The sequence below is a fragment of the Ptychodera flava genome, chromosome 6 (genome assembly GCF_041260155.1).
Source record: "Ptychodera flava strain L36383 chromosome 6, AS_Pfla_20210202, whole genome shotgun sequence".
Lineage (NCBI taxonomy): Eukaryota > Metazoa > Hemichordata > Enteropneusta > Ptychoderidae > Ptychodera > Ptychodera flava.
The window spans coordinates 31,185,365-31,204,608 of record NC_091933.1 but is presented as its reverse complement, the minus strand read 5'-3'; the positions used below and the strand labels follow the sequence as shown (position 1 = coordinate 31,204,608).

Genomic DNA, 19,244 nt, shown 5'->3' with positions numbered 1-19,244 from the left:
GTACAATATGCTCAGGCTGTAGTCTACAGACGATCGGAGGGAGCTAAGGCAGGCCCCAAATTTACATGGACAATGCCCGGGACAATTATGGACGCAGCTCGATGAGAAAGTCATTCACATAAACCTAAATGAAGTGATCAATACAAAACTTTTAAACAGCACTGGTTCTGAAAATTTATGATCAACGGTTCTGACCTGCGGAATTTACACTGCGACGTGTTTTTTGTGTGTTTGGCATGATACGAGACCTGTAAAGGCTGTACTACATGGAGGTAGTAGACTGTACAAGTGCAGCGGGGCCGGGCCGAGATTGGTGTGGGGCCTGCAGCAAGGTAAATTGACAGCGTCCATTGCAGAATGCCCGCGTGTTTATCCTTTGTCGTTTTGGAGGAAATTTACCGCTGTATTCAGAATGCCTTTTTACCAGTATAAAAGCTCAGTAACTGATGCATCAAGAGCCAAGAGTCTGTAAATTTCTTAGCAGTAGCTCCATTGTTTTTTTCTAAATTTTCGCTGAGATACAGCAGTGCGTATACTGGTACCAATCGTTCTGACTCAGGCGTTCACAGCTGTTTAGGGAGCCGTCATTATTTACGATCTGGGGGTCGGAGGAATTACATTAGAAACTCCGAAATTTTGAGTCGCACCCCAGCCAACCATGATGACTTTGAGTAACCCCCTCTCTAACAGAAAGTTTGGCTTACCTGAGCCCATTTAATAATATGTAGATAGAAAAGCTCACCTAATAAGCAGTCTCAGACCATATAGTATTGTTACATTTGGATGGGTAGCATGTCATTATGGTATGGTTAAATGTCCAAATGGTTGTTGAACTCAAGTAAAATAAAATATATATTTCTATGATAATGTAAAGGATGAATTCACAACAGTTCAGTTTTGTCCTAGATCCTGTGCACTTATAGTGATATCTGTCGAGAACATTTCTCCATGACCCAGCCTCTCCTTCCAACCCTGGTAACGACTGCAGAAAACTACTGTGTGACATCATCATCACCACTGTTGATCCTCATCTTTAATGTCGCTGGTGCCATTGCGTACATGAACAACGATATCATTCTCATCGTCAGTATCTTCTCTTTCATAATAAGTATTGCTAGTAGTAGCACTACTTGTAGTTTTTGCCTTGCTTCATCTAGTTGATATTTATTTGTACTGTTAGAGTATTTATTTCTTTTTATTTAATATGTATCAGAGTAAAATATATATAATCAACTAATCATTATGTCATTGAGGACATAGTAAGACAAAGAAAAAACATTTTGAGCACCCCTTATAAACTTTCAATTGTTGAATGACCCCCAGGTCTTAAATACTGACGGTTCCCGTACTTGCTGCCAAAGGCCATCCCGTTCACTGCATTCGACAGCCTACCATACATTGCAAAACTATGTTGCTTCGATTTCGCAATCACCTTGCAGCTAAAGCAACAATCAGCTGAAATTTATTACTTCAAGTTACTCAATTTTGATAGCTATTTGCCAAAAGAAGAAAGCCAAGTGTATATAGTGTCGTCTTGATTTTACATCGGTACCCGGAGTTCTAATTGACCAACTGCAGGGTGCGCATCGGTGCACTGCCGACTGCAGTTTGAATAATCCGTATATAACGCACACGGTACCAGAATATAATGTTAGCCTCCTCTGCCAAAGTTCTGTATCCTCTGAAACACAGTAGCACTACGTATTTGAGCGGAGAAGAACAGAATAAAACCCTTCGCAGGTCATTCAGCCGGCGACCATGGGCGATTACCCGGGCCGTGTGGCGTGGCATGGCAAGGCCCCAGGAATGTTGCAGGCTCGATGATGTCATCAGTATCGGCGTTCTCGATCACGTGCACAGCCTACAAATTGTCAACAAACCCGCGCGGCAATCCAACTCGATCGGGCAATATTTAGCGTTTGTATGTCACTACAGGAGCACAAATTTGGCTTATTTCTTTACTGAACAACATTTCACGATGGATGTAAGAGAATAATATGTAATTTCGAACATAAAAAAAGGTTAAAAGTTACAAATACTGGGGCTTTAAGAAAAGGAACGTAATTTAGTCACATTAATGAGAGTACATAATTTAAAATGGGTGTTTAAATAATGGACCCGGTCATTTTCCATTCTAATAACCCAAGACACAGGTTCCCAGAGCAGCAAAGCTGACTGGCTGCATTTCAGACAAGTGACAGCAAGCAAGAACTCTGACACAACATGGCTTTCTCAGTAATACATCCACCCTTTTTTAAATGATGACAAATAAAAACAATAACAAGGAGAGCCCAAGAAAATTATTTTGCGTATTTTCTATATTTGAACTCTTGACACGACATAGCTTTCTCAGTAATACATCCAAACCTTGTCATATGATGACAGATAAAAACGATAACAGGGAGAGTCCAAAAAAATTAATTTGCATATACATCTGCAGTTAAGGTAGTATGTGCCTCGAAAGTGAAAGTCTTAAACTTTTGCTCCAACTTTCCTTAAGAAATCTTTCAACTGTTCTCTTTCATAATCAAGAATAAAAATTGGGGGTCACCATGCAAATATTGGTACTAGAGAAAAGAATAAACCAAGATTTACTAATATTCGAAATTCAAAATGGCCGCCATCCCTGTGTTTTCTCTATGGAGAAAAATAAAACTTTTCGAATTTCAAAAATCTAAGCCAGTGAAAAGTTTTCTTACACCAAGAGCTTTAAAACGAACCCCCAAGAGTGGTATACTAGAAATGAATTGTAAAAATTTGAGAGTCCGAATGTCGGTTCCCAAGGCACGTTCTACCTTAACCCTTTCAGGCCTGACTTTCTGGGAACGTACCCAAATTTCCCCTATATATAGGGTATCTGGCCTGAAAGGGTTAAATTAAACTTTGATCACAACTTCTTGGAGGTTAATATGGCGTAAGTACATATTCAAATTGATAGCATCCATGTGAACTACAGAATCTAAAGTGTAGAAATTGTAGAAATGAAATCTACCTGAGCTGAACCGAGAGGTACAGAAGGTTTAAGATTTGTCATGTGTCCCAGTGCAAGTCCAAAGTCTCTGAGCACTCTCTCTATTAATTAAAAACATTGTTAATATCCTTCAAAATCCAAACAACTTTCCTTGTCCAGTATTTCTTGGATTTCATAAGGAACATCACACTCTGCCGGCATATTCTGCAATGAGCCACATACATGTACACTGTACTCATCCAGAAATAATTGAAAAGATCATGCAAGATTCAGAATCCATAAAGTTATTAATTTCCAGTGTTATGCAGATATGATGCATTGATCTTGACAGGACATTGCTGGTACTTACCCCTTTGAGCGCCAAAGTCAATTTTTGTCTCCTTTAGAAAATATACTCCAGTCAATTTTTTTCAGATTTTTGTCAAAATTTTGATAAAAAACTGTAGCCAATGAAATGTGATGTCCATTTGGTCCAAATTATCAAAAAATTACAGAAAAATTCATAAAAATTGGTAAAAATGTTGCACTAAAATTTTGGTTGGAACAATTACAGCACTCAAGGGTTAAACCATTGATGTAACAATGATACATGAAGTAAGGTTTGATCTACAAATGTACATGTATGCCTAATTAGTTTGACTAATTGAATTGAAGCATGTGTACAATAATATATGTACATGTACATTGTATGGTCAGGATGTCCAACAACTCTCTTCACGCATGTGAGCTCTTACATGTAGGTTGTAGGATGCCCTGTACCGGTAGATATGTATATTGGATAATGTTGGATACGCCATGAGGAACACTTTACAATCTTCATTTTAGTTGTGTTGCAGTTCTGACTGTGCAGTTCAAAGTGTTCTGCCGTCATCTGTTGGAGACAGCTAACAATTTGCCGGCAGGACATTCAATTACTATCCAGAGACTGATTATCTTGAAATTCTGCAAAGCAAGAGTATACATGTATCTATGACTGAGAATAAAGGCATGTTTTGACCAGCCACCTTTCATGCCAGTCTTTTTGAAAACACTTGGTAAATTTTGTAATTCTCATCAGCATGTAAAGCTTATTACATCTACATATACATGTACATGTATACAAGCTTGCTCAGTTTCTGTTTTCACAAAGCAATGTTAAATTTGCTGGGTACTAACATCACGTAGCAGCTTCTCATAAAATACAATGGTTATTTGCATGTATGATATATATGTACGGATTTCAGTGCAAGGTGCCATTGCACACACATGTAGTCATGCTAAATCAATACACACAACTATCCAAAACGTCAGTCCAGCAGTTTGGATGAGATGTTAGAAAACAGGTGGTTTATACTTAATGTGAAAGAACTCCAGCAGAGAAAAGAGATGGGATAGCTTATTCTCTACGTGACTACTTGAAAGAAATCAACCTTTGAGAGCCGTAATTGTTTGACCAATTTTTATGAATCTCTCTGTTACATGTATTTTTAAAATAATTTTGGATCAATTGGACATAACTTTTCGCTGGCTATATTTTGACCAGTGGTTTGGGATAAATCTGAAAAAAAATGTCTGAATCTGAAAAAAAATTATGTCTTACATTTTATGAAGGTAACGAAAATTGACTTTGGCACTCAAAGGGTTGATGTTACTCTTCCCAGTATGTGAATTATTCCAATTAATTATTTCTACATGGAATGAGGAGAAAATTATCACTATTAAAATTGGAGGGCCGGTTGTGCAGTTGATTTTCACCGTATTTGTATAGCTGTATGAGATATCATGCATTGTCCCTCAACTGTAGTAGGTCTATCATGTGCATGATTCACTGAGGGCTGAAGTCCAAGACATTACATGTACCTGTTTAGGATGTTTTAATGGAGAAATAAAAGGAAAAGTGTTGAACCTATACAATTGAATGTAGAATGCTTATCTGTAATAACATGTAACATGCTGGTGTACTTGTCTCTGACATGCATGTCATGTCTATCAGTTTCCTGTTAGTTTGTTTGTTTATGATGTCCATATCATGATGGTACAGCAGAAAAGCTGAAAAACCTGACCTGAGGAAAATGAGTAAAACAAAAATTGAAATAATACAAATGCTCTCCATTGTTGTTATGTCACTTATCATGAAACATGCCCAGACCATTTTTTGTGTACCTTCAGGCAATGCCATATACCATCAAAAGTAACAGTAATGCATTAAAGTGATATATTGAACGCACTATTCTTCAATGTTCTACTACCTTACTTTTTTACTACTGTTTTCTTGGCTAAAGATGGAACTTTACAGGAGAAAATATGAGAAAGGATATAATATTAAAAAACTGTACTTAAAACTCATATTTGTATCTTATTACCATTAGTAGCAGTTCTATTTACAGTAAGCCAGGCTGTCATTCTGATTTGAGAATCTACAGATGCTACTAGGCAGGAATCAACAGACAATTTTCAAAGAATTTATTACTACATGTATGCAAAAGAACAATAGAACTGTTTCTGTAGATGGCTATTAGGCAGCGGCACTGTGCAAGAATACTGTTACCTCATCACACCATAGTTTGTACATGTTCAACTCACAAGTATATCCGTCAAGGCACTGGCACTAATATCTATCAGTGAATCAAAACCCCTGCACATACTGTAAATCACAAACTGTACTATGCACACCAGTGGCTTGTGTATCATGTATTTCACCCATGGAATTCACATGTACATGTATCAAAGGGACAAAGTCAGCCATTTTTCATGAATTTTGTTTGATATGAGATACTACTTATATTGTTTGACATGTTGAAAGGTACTGAATGAACGGATTACCCTGCATATATTTGACCCTGGTTTTAGACATGATACATGAAATCATGGCGAAAATGAATTAATGGTCATGACCATTAATTATTTTTCGCGATGGTTTCATTTCATTTGTCTAAAACTGGGGTCGAATATATGCATGGTCACCCATTCATTCAGTACCTTTCAACATGTCAAACAATATACGTAGTATCTCATATCAAACAAATTCATTAAAATGGCTGACTTTGTCCCACTAAACAACAGTGTCTGGTGATGGCAGTTGTGGACAATCGAAGTATGCTCCTGAACAGCGCTCCTTAAACATCTGTTCCCATTGTCACCACACCCATCTGCTAAATAATAATCACCAACATGCAGCAATAACATCAAATTAATCTTGGGTGCATGTAATTTGAGGTGCATGTATATCCGGTATGAGTCTTTCTAGTTTCAAACTGGCCAGTAGTTAATATCAACCATATGGCAGTGAACATGCACAGCAAGTGTCATGCCCACAGTAATTTAGTTTAACTGTTCCCTTAGCCCCTAGGCCCCTCCCAACTTCCTCCCAAACCAGTAGCAATTAGCAGTCCCCCCCCCCCTCGATGAACAGGGCAAAAGGTAATTATGACAATCATATTGCAACCTGGTATACCTGTTGAAACCTTGTCATGATAGAAATCAAAGGGAAAATTACTTTCAATATGGCGGATGCAATCTGGGATTGTTTTGTTCACAATTAATGAAAAGCGAGTTAGAGTTTTCAAACTCGTATACATATTTGAATTTCTCATGTCAATTTGTTACAATATAACTTCAATATAACTCTTGTGATTGACACATGCTGTATAATGTCTGTGCTTAAAAGAAAAACAATATTCACTGCAGTACTTTATCATATTGCCAACATACAGTATGCATTTATGCAGAAGCAAGCTATGAATACAATTATTACTGATAAAGCCATCAATAATGTACCATATGAAAGATTATGTAACACATGTCTTTCCATTACAAAGTGTTGCAGTTGGGATATTGGCATACTGATCAGTGCTTTATTTATTACTTATGGCTGAATGCTCTCATTGACATTTTTCGATCTTTTTATCAAAGCCATTTTCCATGTTTCTGATTCAAATGATTCATTGCAATAGATGGTTTTGTCCAAAGAAATATGACCTTGCTGATAATGACCAAGATAAATTATTTGTAGTAATGAAGAGCGGTTCTGAACTCAGTTGATAGAAACAAAGTTCCTCTGTATAGATTGTTAGTCAGAAATGTCCTGTATAACTAGTAACTGCAATTTTTCCATACAGATTCTCATTAGTACATTCAAAATTGATATTTGTCCTTGCATTATGGATTCAAATTGCAGCAAACCCCACTTTATCATACAAAGTCATCTACATTGCAATATACATATATATATATATATATATATATATATATATATACATATATATATATATACTGTATATATATAATGAACTCCAGCAAATAATATATATACTGTATATATATAATGAACTCCAGCAAATACACTTTTAGATTCAGTAGTACTCATGATTATTTTGATGCATGCTTTGTCATCAAACCTGTTTTAAAATACTAGATTTATGAGTATTGTCTGATATTTTAAAATATTGTCATTATGAAATCAGACTGGCACAGACAAAATATTACAAATTGCCAGGTGTCCTATTCACAGAAATATCATTAATTATCAGATTTCACTGAAAAATGTCATGCATCTGTTGTATTTCTGTGGCTCCTCATGATCCCACATCTTTTTATAGCAGCCAAAAAAAATTAGCAAGGAGTGACACATGATACAAACAGTTGCATGAATCAACCTGGTCACCAAGTTGTCGTATACTTTGCACAGAATTGGACAGTGTTTGTAAATTTCTGAAACTTTTCCGTAGCGTAAGTGTACTGGTACTGCAATGGATTGTCTATGAGTTGATGGTAATCAAGTGGGAGGTAACTAGACACTGCCAGATTCTTCAATAAGTAGCAATTCTGTCTGTATCAAATAATACAGGTGCTGGTCATGTCAAACTGCCAGATTTTGTTTTGGATTTTAATAAGGTACCACACTTCTCCACAAAGTCTCATTTCAGTAACAGTATCAATCATTTTCTTGAGTTTGTTTTGATGCTATTGTAAAGCTTGAAAGCACCAGATGTCCTGAGCACTACATGTATCATCACTTGGAATTTTTCGTAGCATAAATGTATAGTGATAGATGCCTTGACATATGCGAAAAGATGGCCGTTAGCAATTAGCCGTTCTCAATAGAATCCAAACCATTTGAATTTGAATATGAAAGTCACTTGTTAGCATGTAAGCATGGCTACAGAGCAGTTTATGATCCCAGGGTGATTTTCACTCCATTCATGTGAACCTTTTCATCCATTTTGATGTGTGTGCTCTTGCTGTTCAGAGACACGTAGGTGTAGTTCCTCTCATTGTAGCCTTGAACCCATCTCATCTATATTTCTCTGTAGCAATCTGCCGCCTCCTAGAAAACAAAGGGGTTTTATCAAATTAAGTGAGTGCATGCCTTTAAGATATAGATAGCCTTGCATGGTATTCTCTGAGGTGCATTAATTTGTGAGAGGCTCTACTGCAAATTTTGTGTTTCTAGTGTACTTGTTTGTACACATACATCAGACTACTTCAACCAAAGGAAATTAGTTTCTGTAGTATCCATAGTAACTGCAGGAACCGTGTATGGAATAGCGAGCCTGTACCATGTGTGGAATGGAGAGCTTGTGTGCCCCCACAGGCATACACAAATGCACGGTGATCTTATTAGTGTAAAATTCCTGAAATTTATTCTGTCCACACACCTTTTCGATCCTTATGGAATATAGCTGTACAGTAGGTAAATATGCAGCTGAAAAAAAAAGATTACAACGCAAATGTGGATATACCGTCATGCCTGTTGATAGAACTGAAAGAGGCTTGGTTAAGCTGGATGTGTGGCAAGCATTCATGACCTTTTCATGAACCCTAAGTGCATTAGAAAGCTTGGTATTATGAGCAAAGCTCTCTCGAAACGGAAATCTCAACTCCAAGTGTCTCTTGTCTGGCTTTCCAATAAAAGGTCAAGAATTGTAGAATATGATTACGAAGTACTGGAGGCTTGCTTACTCAACAAAAACCAATCTGTGCGTCAGTGTACTGTGTCACCCTAATCCAATTTACCATCCTCCAAAACCCTCAGCTGCAGAAACCTAAACGTAGATACCCTTTATATAGTATGTACAGTACAAATAAAAATGTGAGTCGGCTCATTTCCGTTGAAAATACAATGGCCCTCTACCAGTATTTGGTTTCAAGTTTAAACCTGCAGGTATTCAGATGAAGTAAGAATGAAATTTATATTTCAGTCTTCCAGGATCCATGGTATTGATAGTAAATATTTTCATTATACGTTTGTAGGGGTACACCTGTATGTCCATCTATACGGGATTTCCTCAGTACAGCAAGGCAATCACAGTGGATGGCAAAAGTGTGACCATAAACCTTTTGCCTCTGCTCCACAAAAACACTCTCTGTCATGTGTAGAGTAGTTGTATTCCAGTGGATTTCTATCATTCATCAGAGTTTAACTTCCTGTTTGTGTCCCTCACCATCGTTTTTTATCTTTCATCTCAATCCATCAGGCACTTGATCAAGAACAAATTAATCTGAAGAAACACACCCAGTATGAAGTCACCCACGAGGAAACACTCTTACAAGAAACCGCATCCAGGGAAGCTGATTTTATTTCCCGAATCAGTGACTTAGAGAACGAAATCAAACAGTGTCGTCTATCTGTTGATAGGACTAAATCTGAAAATGAGAGGGTTGCCTCCAGGAACTCTGAATTAAATGATGTGACAGAAAAGTTAGAAGTACAGAGGAAGCAAATCAAAGACGAGTTGAGGGAGTATAAATTTCGGGAAACTAGGCTGCTTCAGGATTACAGTGAATTGGAAGAGGAAAATATACAACTACAAAAACAGGTGAGAGAAGTGTGGATGGTTCATAGAGAGTGTGGAATATCATATAGCTGTACATCTATAGATAGTGTGGAAGTATCAGCTGATGTCATCTGACAAGCCAATAACAGCTCATGTAATATTGAAAATATATAATACCTTGTTTCTCTGATGCAACAGTTACCAAGGAAACCATGAAGGGTGTTCCAGAATGTTTTGCTTTATTCATCCTTTTTGTGTAAACATACTACCGACATTACTTTACAGAGACTGTTTAAGCCAGTAAATATCAAACTGTTAGCTATGTTTAATTATATTGATTGAAATGCATTAAATTGGCGGAATTCTTGTTAAACCACAGATACCGGTACCTTTGCAGAAATTTTACTGTTGGCTATGTTACCATTACCAGTAGAGAAACTGACATTTTTTCATCATTGGCTCTCATACAGGTCTCTGGCCTGAAATCATCTCAAGTGGAGTTTGAAGCCATGAAACACGAAATCAGAAGAATGAACGAAGAAACAGAGTACCTGAACACCCAGGTTGAAGACCTGGCCAAACTTAAGGAAATTGCCGAGAAACAAATTGAGGAGACCTTAAACGCCCTTGAACATGAACGTGAGCAGAAACACGCTCTGAAGAAAGAGCTTGATGGAAAAATGCTGTCAGAGCTAGAAGCTCTCAATGAGGATCTAGAAAGCAGCACCGATAGGTTACAGCTGGACAGGGAAGAATGTAGCTCGCCTGATCACCCTATACTACGCAGAATGGAACACGAGTTCCGTGCATCTTTGCCCAATGAAGGCTCGCCCCAACCAGCACCGGCAACAGTTTCTGATCTCCTCAGTGAACTCCACACAACTGAAGTGGAGAGGTTGGAAGCCCAGCTGAATTCTCTGAAGAATGAAAAATCAGAGCTTTCAAGAACGCTGCAGGAGTCCCACAAAGAACTTAGGAACACGAAAGACGCTCTCTCTGAGCAGAGCAAGAGAGTAAACCAGCTGTCCGCCGTCGTCGACCAAAAGGTCTTTAGTGAGTTTGATGAAGATGGAGGAGCCAGCGAGGATGAGGAAAGTGAGCAGTATGAGGACCTTCTTGACAAGGACAGAGAAATTGCCATGTTAAAGAAAGAAATTAACAGATATGAGAAGCGTTTCTTGGCTGCTGTCACCAGAGTGCAGAAACAGCAGGCCGAGCTGCAATCATATCGCACGAGTTCTGCCGACGAGCTGCAGAACATCCCCACCAAGGTCTACAATGATTTGCAAGCTGAAATGAACGTCTTGAATGACAACAACAGGAAGCAGAACTCCACGGTGAAGGAACTTGAGAGGAAACTGAAAGAAACAAGCGAAATTATGGGAGAGAGCCAAGGGAATCTGAACTGTATGCGAGACGAGCTGATTAGCATAAGTGAGGATCTTGCCCAGCTGTATCACCATATCTGTACAGTGAACGGGGAAACTCCAAACAAAGTGATGTTGGAACACTTCAAGAACACGCGCATGAGTCGGAGAGAGGGATTCCATACTCAGATTGCCAGCAAACTACGAGGCATTGCCCCATCTAGGAGCAACAATGCCAGCGGCATGAGTCGTAAAGAGAGGAGAAATGCAGACAGGAACTCTAAGGATATCGATGAAGCAATGCTTGAAGCTGCGTCAACCAATGGTACAGGAGATGCTAAGGTTGAACAGAATGGCATTCTCAACAGCGAAGGCCCCGCAGACGCATCTACATGCTTCACCATGTTAGCTACAATGCGCGATCAGGTTAAATACCTGAAACGTGCCGTTGAGCACACACTGGAATCAGCTAGACAGCATCGGGTGGATGGCGGCGGCTCAGCTGAGAATGAAGACCTGCAGGACCAGGTAGTCAAGCTGAAAGCACTGCTGTCAACAAAGCGTGAACAGATCACAACGCTGAGAACAGTCCTTAAAGCTAACAAAACCACTGCAGAAGTGGCGTTGGCCAACCTCAAGAGCAAATACGCCAACGAGAAGGCCATTGTTGCTGAGACCATGATGAAACTACGCAACGAACTCAAAGCCCTCAAAGAAGACGCCGCCACTTTCGCGAGTCTGCGGGCAATGTTCGCAACTCGCTGCGACGACTACGTCACCCAACTCGATGAGATGCAACGTAAACTTGCCTCAGCAGAGGAGGAGAGGAAGACCCTCAACTCCCTCCTGAGAATGGCCATACAGCAGAAACTGGCCCTCACACAGCGGCTGGAAGATTACGAGATCAGCAGCGAGAGACAGTCATCGAGACGCTCCGGAACGAGGCGACAGAAATCATCTCGAGTGAGTTATTACCGTGGATATAGCAATCCTGTTGATTCGAAAGCTTTGTCTGATAAACTTGCCAGATATGAATCTCACCTCTGAGCTGAACACAGAAAACCATTTAAGGCAGACTATCGATGTTTACAGTAACAAATACTGCCCTAGTCAAATTATCCATTGATACCCTTTCAAATTCTTGTCATTTACATCAGAAACAAACCAAGTCTCTTGAACCTTTTCAAAAAATGCATCTTTGCGGATGAAATATTTTTCAAGTAACTATGACTGTGACCGTAGCAATACAAAACATGCATAAAGGGTATGAATTGGATGGTACAAAGTTGTGGACTTGGCACTCACCCATATGGAAGGATTAATCAGATGTAGTTTTCACAGACATGTAAACAGGAAATGTAGTCAGTACGGACTTCAATCACCTAGTATCGCAATAATTTTATGATTTCTTATAAGGGAAATAGATGAGTACTTAGCTGGTTACTGATTGCAGACTTGCCATAAACAATGTAATGCATTTACGTGTGAATATCAGACACCTTGTTAATGCAAGATCCCCTCTCATTTGAGATAAAATAGAACAGTCACATCACTAAAATACTCAAATCTGTTGCCAAAAGCATTTCCCTTTGGTGCAAAACTCTCCTATAAACAAATCTTTTCATATGATTGAGTGCCATCCCCACATATACATGTACATACTCAAAGACCTGCAAAGTGAAGTAAAGAAATTCCTACGCAAATACTTTATCTGATGCAACAGTATTTCAATATACTACTACGACTAAGGGAGAGACCATTGAACTTGACCAGGACCAAATGTGTGTTATTTTTACACACAAATCAGAAAATATGTGTTTTGCTATATATTTTATCTCTCCTAACATTAGCATTGTCAATTTCCTAACAACTTGGTGTGTGTTTTTGCATGTGGTGTCCTTCAGTAATTCCTTTTTAATCTACTCTGTCTTTTGTGTAAGTTTAATGTTTGAGCTAGAGGCAACTTTCCAACTGCAACTAACTGCCTGCACGCTTTGCCTTGAGCCACTTCAAAGGGTACGATGAAATGCCTTCTGAACGTCTTACAGACTGATGAGAGACTCAAATTATGAAAGCAAAATATGCTGAACAAATGTTGGTAAAGTTAGACCCTGAGCTTGACAAACTCGGGGATTGATGGTGTATTCGCACCAGATACAGTCTGTCTTATCACATGTAGTAAAATGTAAGATTGAACTGTTTCCTAGTTGATATAAGTGAAATGTGTTTCCTCTGAGCAAATTACCAGTTCCTGCGTCACATGACTTTAAAAGATATTTTTTATTTTGACACTAAACCAGTCAGTCCTGACATCATGCAGTGACTCACTATAGCTTTTTTAGCTCCGCTGTCAGCGACGCGGAGCTTATCAAATAGGTTGATTTTCCGTCGTCGTCCGTCGTCGTCCGTCGTCCGTCGTCCGTCGTCGTCGTCGTCGTCGTCGTCCGTCAACAATTGCCTTCTCCTCTGAAACCGCAAGTCCAATTGCTTTGAAATTTTATATGCGGTTCACTTGGGGTGACCTCACTTAAGTTTGTTCAAATCGTGGTGAAATTTGCATATTTGTATTTTTGGGGCATTTTTTGGTGTTTTTTGGTAAAAAAAATCTTCTTTTCTCAAACCGCTTGTCCGATTGCTTTGAAATTTAATATGCAGTTTACTTATGATGACTTCAGTCAGATTTCTTCAAATCGTGGTGAAATTTGCATATTTGTATTTTTAAGGCAATTTTTGTCATTTTGGTAAAAAAATCTTTAAAAATCTTCTTCTTCAAAACTACCGGTCAGATAGCTTTGAAATTTGGTACATATGTCCCTAGGGATGATCTATTTAAGATTTGTTCAAATTGTGAAGAAATATGCAAATTTGCATTTTTAAGGCAATTTTTGCCATTTTTGGTCAAAAATGTATTTCTCAAAAAGTACTGGTCTGATAGTTTTGAAATTTGGTATACAGGTTTCTATAGATGCACTTAGTAATATATATTGAATTTCTGATGAAATCTGTAATTTTGTATTTTTGGGCAATTTTTGCCATTTTTGGTCAAAAAATGTGTATTGCCAAAACTACTCATCTGATAGCTTTGAAATTTGGTATAGAGGTTCCTACACATGAACTAAATGATATGTATTGAAATATGATGAAATCTGCAATTTTGTATTTTTGGGGCAATTTTTGCCATTTTTGGTCAAAAAATGTGTATTTCCAAAAGTACTCATCTGATAGCTTTGCAATTTAGTATACAGGTTCCTACAGATCACCTTAATGATATTTGTAGAAATTATGATGAAATCTGCGATTTTGTAATTTTGGGGCAATTTTTGCTATTTTTGGTCAAAAAACGTGTTTCTCAAAAAGTACTGGTCTGATAGCTTTGAAATTTGGTATACAGGTTCCTACAGATGAGCTAAGTAATATATATTTAATTTCTCCTGAAATCTGTAATTTTGTATTTTTGGGGCAATTTTTGCAATTTTAGGTCAAAAAATGTGTATTTCAACAACTGCTCATCTGATAGCTTTGAAATTTGGTATACAGGTTTCCATAGATGAACTACATGATATTTATTGAAATAATGATGAAATCTGCAATTTTGAATTTTGTGGCAATTTTTCCCATTTTGGTCAAAATATGTGTTTCTCAAAAGTACTGGTCTAACAGCTTTGAAATTTGGTATACAGGTTTCTATAGATGAACTCAATTTGATCTTTTGAAATTATGATGAAATCTGCAATTTTTATTTTGGGGGGCAATTGTTGCCATTTTTGGTCAGAAAATTTTATTCTCAAAACACTATTCATCAGATAGCTTTGGTTGACATGTTCCTAGGGATGATCCGATGTGATATATTCAAAGTATGATGAAATCTTCAATTGTGTATTTTTGCAGCTTATTTTAGCCACTTTTTTCTGGCCACTGCATTGAGCTATCAAAGATTTCCTCCTTCTTCATCAACATGTGTCAAAAATAGTTATTCTCTACATAAACACAGCGGAGCTATATCGGCCGCTAGGTCGCTTGTTGATATGATACAATGGTCTCCATAGGTTTTGACATTTTTTATCAGTATTGAAATATGATGTATTCAAAATGTTAGACTTTAGTTGTTAATTAATTTGGACGAGCAGCCTAAGCTTTGATAAATTTATTTTTTGGTTTTACCTGATAGGTTTTAACACAAAATTGTTGAAAATGTGTGTCACGCTAAATTATCTACCTCAATTAAATTTGACAGTACTTAATGAAAATGCTGCACCCTGTGATTGTTATTTTAACAAATTTCATTAAATACTTGACTTGTAACGTCTACAATTTAAATTCATGACATATTTGGGGCACATTATTAGAACAATATTTTTTTATCCAAGATAATCAAATTCAAGGTCTTAACCTAAAACCCATTTTGACATGCTAGGGTGGTTTAGTATTTTTTGTGGCAATGGTGTTTGCCACAACAACACAGTTCTGAAACATGAAGCTACTATCTGATGATGTTGCTTTCTCACAGATGAAGGTACTTACTAGTATACCAACTAGTGCCTTAGCTTTTAACAATCAATAATAAGAAATGCAGGAAAAGAATTTCTTCACAAAGCAGCAGTAAGAGACGGTTGGCCTGGTTGAATTTCTGAAATCTGAGTGAGTGACTGCAACTGCTTTAGTGTAATTGTTATTATTGATAAATAGCACCACTTAAACTTAAAGATAGCTTTTTCTGTTTTTCTTCCTAAAAATTTCAACCACCAGTGGCAGCTGAATATATATTTATAATTACAGTACTTATGAAACAGCGATTGATTATATTACCTAAATTATAAACTATATACAGACTTGCAAAATCAGATGTTGGGGTACATGTATGTACATTGTAGCTCCAACACAACTAAATCTGTTAGCTCAGTGAGCGAGTCTGTACAAATAATTGACAGGATTTTGAAAATTTTGATCGTGGCTTTGAAGTATTCTTTATGGAGGAGTTCAGGAGACTTTAACACATAACTTTCAAGCATCTCATGGCTAATGATTTTGCTGTGTAACACGTTCTGCATTGCCTCTATCAAACCTATTGCCAACGTAAGACCACGCCACTCTTTCTGTGCCGTACCTCCTCGAATTTGTTTTTGTAAATTATTCATGTCAATTTTTGAAAAAAAATGATGGTCAGATTCAATGATATGAAAATAAACGTGTTGAACACAACCGATGAGTACCGACAAGTGTCGCAAGTTAGGTCATACCTGTCTACTGGATGCAAAAAACAAAAACCGACTTTGTTCAAATATTGTTTTTGTTAGAGGTGGTCTTGTATGACAGTTCATGTACTATCGCTTACTTTTACCTGTGATAGTTTTATTGCTTACCTAACACACTGTTGAAATGTAATATTCATTGAAATTAATGCATAAAAACAAGGTTATTTTGTCATGCAAGAGTTTTTGAGTAACTTTTCAAAGGAATGATACAGGCAATGGAGAGCACAAACAATGATAAGGAATGGATTGCATGTGAAGAATATTTTTTTTATAATTTAATCCATCATGCACAATTTCATCTGCCAAACATAACTAATTGCCGGGCAACTTCAAGAACAAGGAACCAGTACTGACTAACTTTCATTTTTTTAAACTAAATGACAAGTTGCTAGATTTATTTTTTTGGAATGTTAAAAAAATAAACTCCACTAATTAATTAAATTAGTGACATTAACAAGACTGTGTCACCGCCGTGTGATTTTCAAAGACTGTATCACCGCCGTTTGATTTTCGAACTCCTCTTCATGTCTGTATCTGTTCAACAAGTGTTTTAATTTTGCCACAGCCTCCTGCTCAGAGACCTCAAGGCAAGTTCCATCAGGGACGCCAACACCAGCCTTCTTCCTAAAAGTGGTAATATTCCCTTTTTCCTGTGAATTTTCTCGCATATTTCCATTGTTATGTTGGTTTTTATGCGTGTGTGTTCAACGTTCTTTTGGATGTTATAAGTGTTGCTTCATATTTTTCTGCACTGCGTAACATACCTGCACACCTCACTCCCCCCCCCCCCCACCGCACTTCTCCTAAATTTAATGTAATGCCAAGATTATTGCTTTCTAGCTGCCACGTTTCATTTTACTGCTATTCTCTTCATAACCATAAATTATCTTTTTTTTTGTTTTTTGCTTTCTGTCTTTCAACAGAACTAGCCGTTTCCAGCTCCAAAGGGTTTCTGTAGCACCAAATAAAAGCTGATCAGTGCAGCCGGGATGGTTTTCACCTGTTTTCATAGGAAGAGAAACACCATCTAAATCATCCATCCACCCATCCATCCATGGCTGTGATTTTCAGACCAATATATACCTCACATCTTATGCATAATATTGCCAATATACACACAGTCACTGGCTGACAGGTGAAGGTACACCACCTACAGAGTTGCCTTCCTAATACAAAATTATTCAAAGTTGAATGAGGTCAGACCAACCGCCCACCTGTTGTTTATCTGCTTGTTCTGACAACTGACGCCAAAACTATAAGAGTAAAGCATGGAAAATGATTTGATTGCATTTGGGTGAGTTAGGGACATCTACTCGAGTCGGCAACTGCACCGCTGTCATTATTCATTTCACAAACCATACCACGGAACACAACCATAGGTGTCTGAAGCAAAGTTTTTCCATGACCACAAAGACCTTTCCTTCCGTCTTGACATCTCACTCCAGCTGTGATATATGCGTGTAGATACTAGGGCATGACCAGAAGGAACCCAGCCAGCTTGTCTGCTGTCATTACTCTTTCACCAAGGAAGCGCATTGCAAAGAGAAACAAAATTCACACCTGATTCTGTAGAAAAATGCACATGAAAGAAAAGACGCCAAGAACAGCTTAGGAATGTAACTGAACAAAGTATTATAGCCTTTGTGCAGTGTTACACACTACTAGCAGCCATTTCTGCCAATGTGAAGTTTGTTTCTCACTTGCTCTAAGTTCCATCGGTTCTGCCATATTGCTCAAACCAGCAGAGCTAACATAACATATTGCAATTACAAAAGTTTGCTTTCAGGTGTCCCTTTCCTTATCCCTGCGTGTTGTAAGTTTCTGAAGTGTGCCATAATATTTTATGCATGCACATATAGGATCACAGACGATAGCAGACAGGCTCTTTTTCTGCTATCTGTGATTACATCAGCTGCTACACATAATTGTGAGTTTTGTGTTTGACTGCTCAGAAAGTGATTTATGTCAACCTGTCATGCACAGACCAAAAAGTGATGTAATGTCAATCTCCAAATTTCATATTTAACCATAGTATATGTAATTGTGTAACAGTATGTCTGCCCTGCAAACTCAACTTGTAAGAGTGTTGTCACTTTGGGTGAGTGATGATATTAAATACAGGGTGAATTCATGTGAACATTTCAAAATAGAACTGGATGAGCTTGCACGTTCTTGATCTGAAATTTAAGTGCTGAGTGACTTCATGCAAGAAAAAAATCAAACCTTAAAATATAAAATATTCAGCACTGGCATGACGATGTCTTAATCCAAGATTGTCAGATGCAATTCCATGAAAATTGTGGTAAAAGAAGAAGCTATGTACACTTTGTATTGTTTTGCAAGGCCGCAAATTATCAATGACATACAAGCAAAACCCAATGAGCAGAAACACATCAATTTGTGCCAGTCTTTGTCTTGTAAGGTCTCCTTAAGTATAACAAGTGCGTGTTGAAAATCCAAAGGCGGCATCAAAACTGTGATTCTCTCAAGAAGAGAAATCACTGGATATGAATTGTGATGTATCACATTCAAAATAAACCTCTTGGAAATAGATCCCCTATGGGGTGATTTTCATCGCAGTGTCAGGGCAGGTACCGATCTGTAAAGCCTATAAAAACCAACTCTCTCATAATACCGAGGGAATTGAGAAACAAAAAATAAAACAAAAAGAAGTAAATGATGAAGGAAGAAAAATTGTGTGATGCTATGCATGTAGCATCTAACCACTGATCCCTCCCTTTCACTGAAAACAAATTTGAAATAAAGAAGAACAAAAAAGCAATAGAAATATGAAGTGTGGGCGGAGTATGATGATGATTAAATTTGCATAGGATTGCAGTTTCACAGAATTGACCAATGAATGATGTAACCATATTTCACCATGTTGGCTATGCCACTG

The 19,244-nt window shown here is 37.7% G+C and overlaps 1 protein-coding gene across 2 annotated transcripts in view; it reads left to right on the top strand.

Annotated features, from left to right (window-relative positions):
- LOC139135505 (protein bicaudal D homolog 2-like) overlaps positions 1-19,029 on the top strand; it is a 35,745-nt gene extending 16,716 nt beyond the window's left edge. Inside the window, exons 2-5 of one of the 2 annotated variants that reach the window (XM_070702910.1) lie at positions 9,427-9,768; positions 10,197-12,056; positions 16,911-16,978; positions 17,269-19,029. In XM_070702910.1, the coding sequence (XP_070559011.1) occupies positions 9,427-9,768; positions 10,197-12,056; positions 16,911-16,973 (2,265 nt within the window). In that variant the 3' untranslated portion in view covers positions 16,974-16,978; positions 17,269-19,029. The remainder of the gene's footprint in view (positions 1-9,426; positions 9,769-10,196; positions 12,057-16,910; positions 16,979-17,268) is intronic. The other variant, XM_070702911.1, reaches the window with a different exon arrangement.
- The last annotated feature ends 215 nt before the right edge of the window (positions 19,030-19,244 follow it).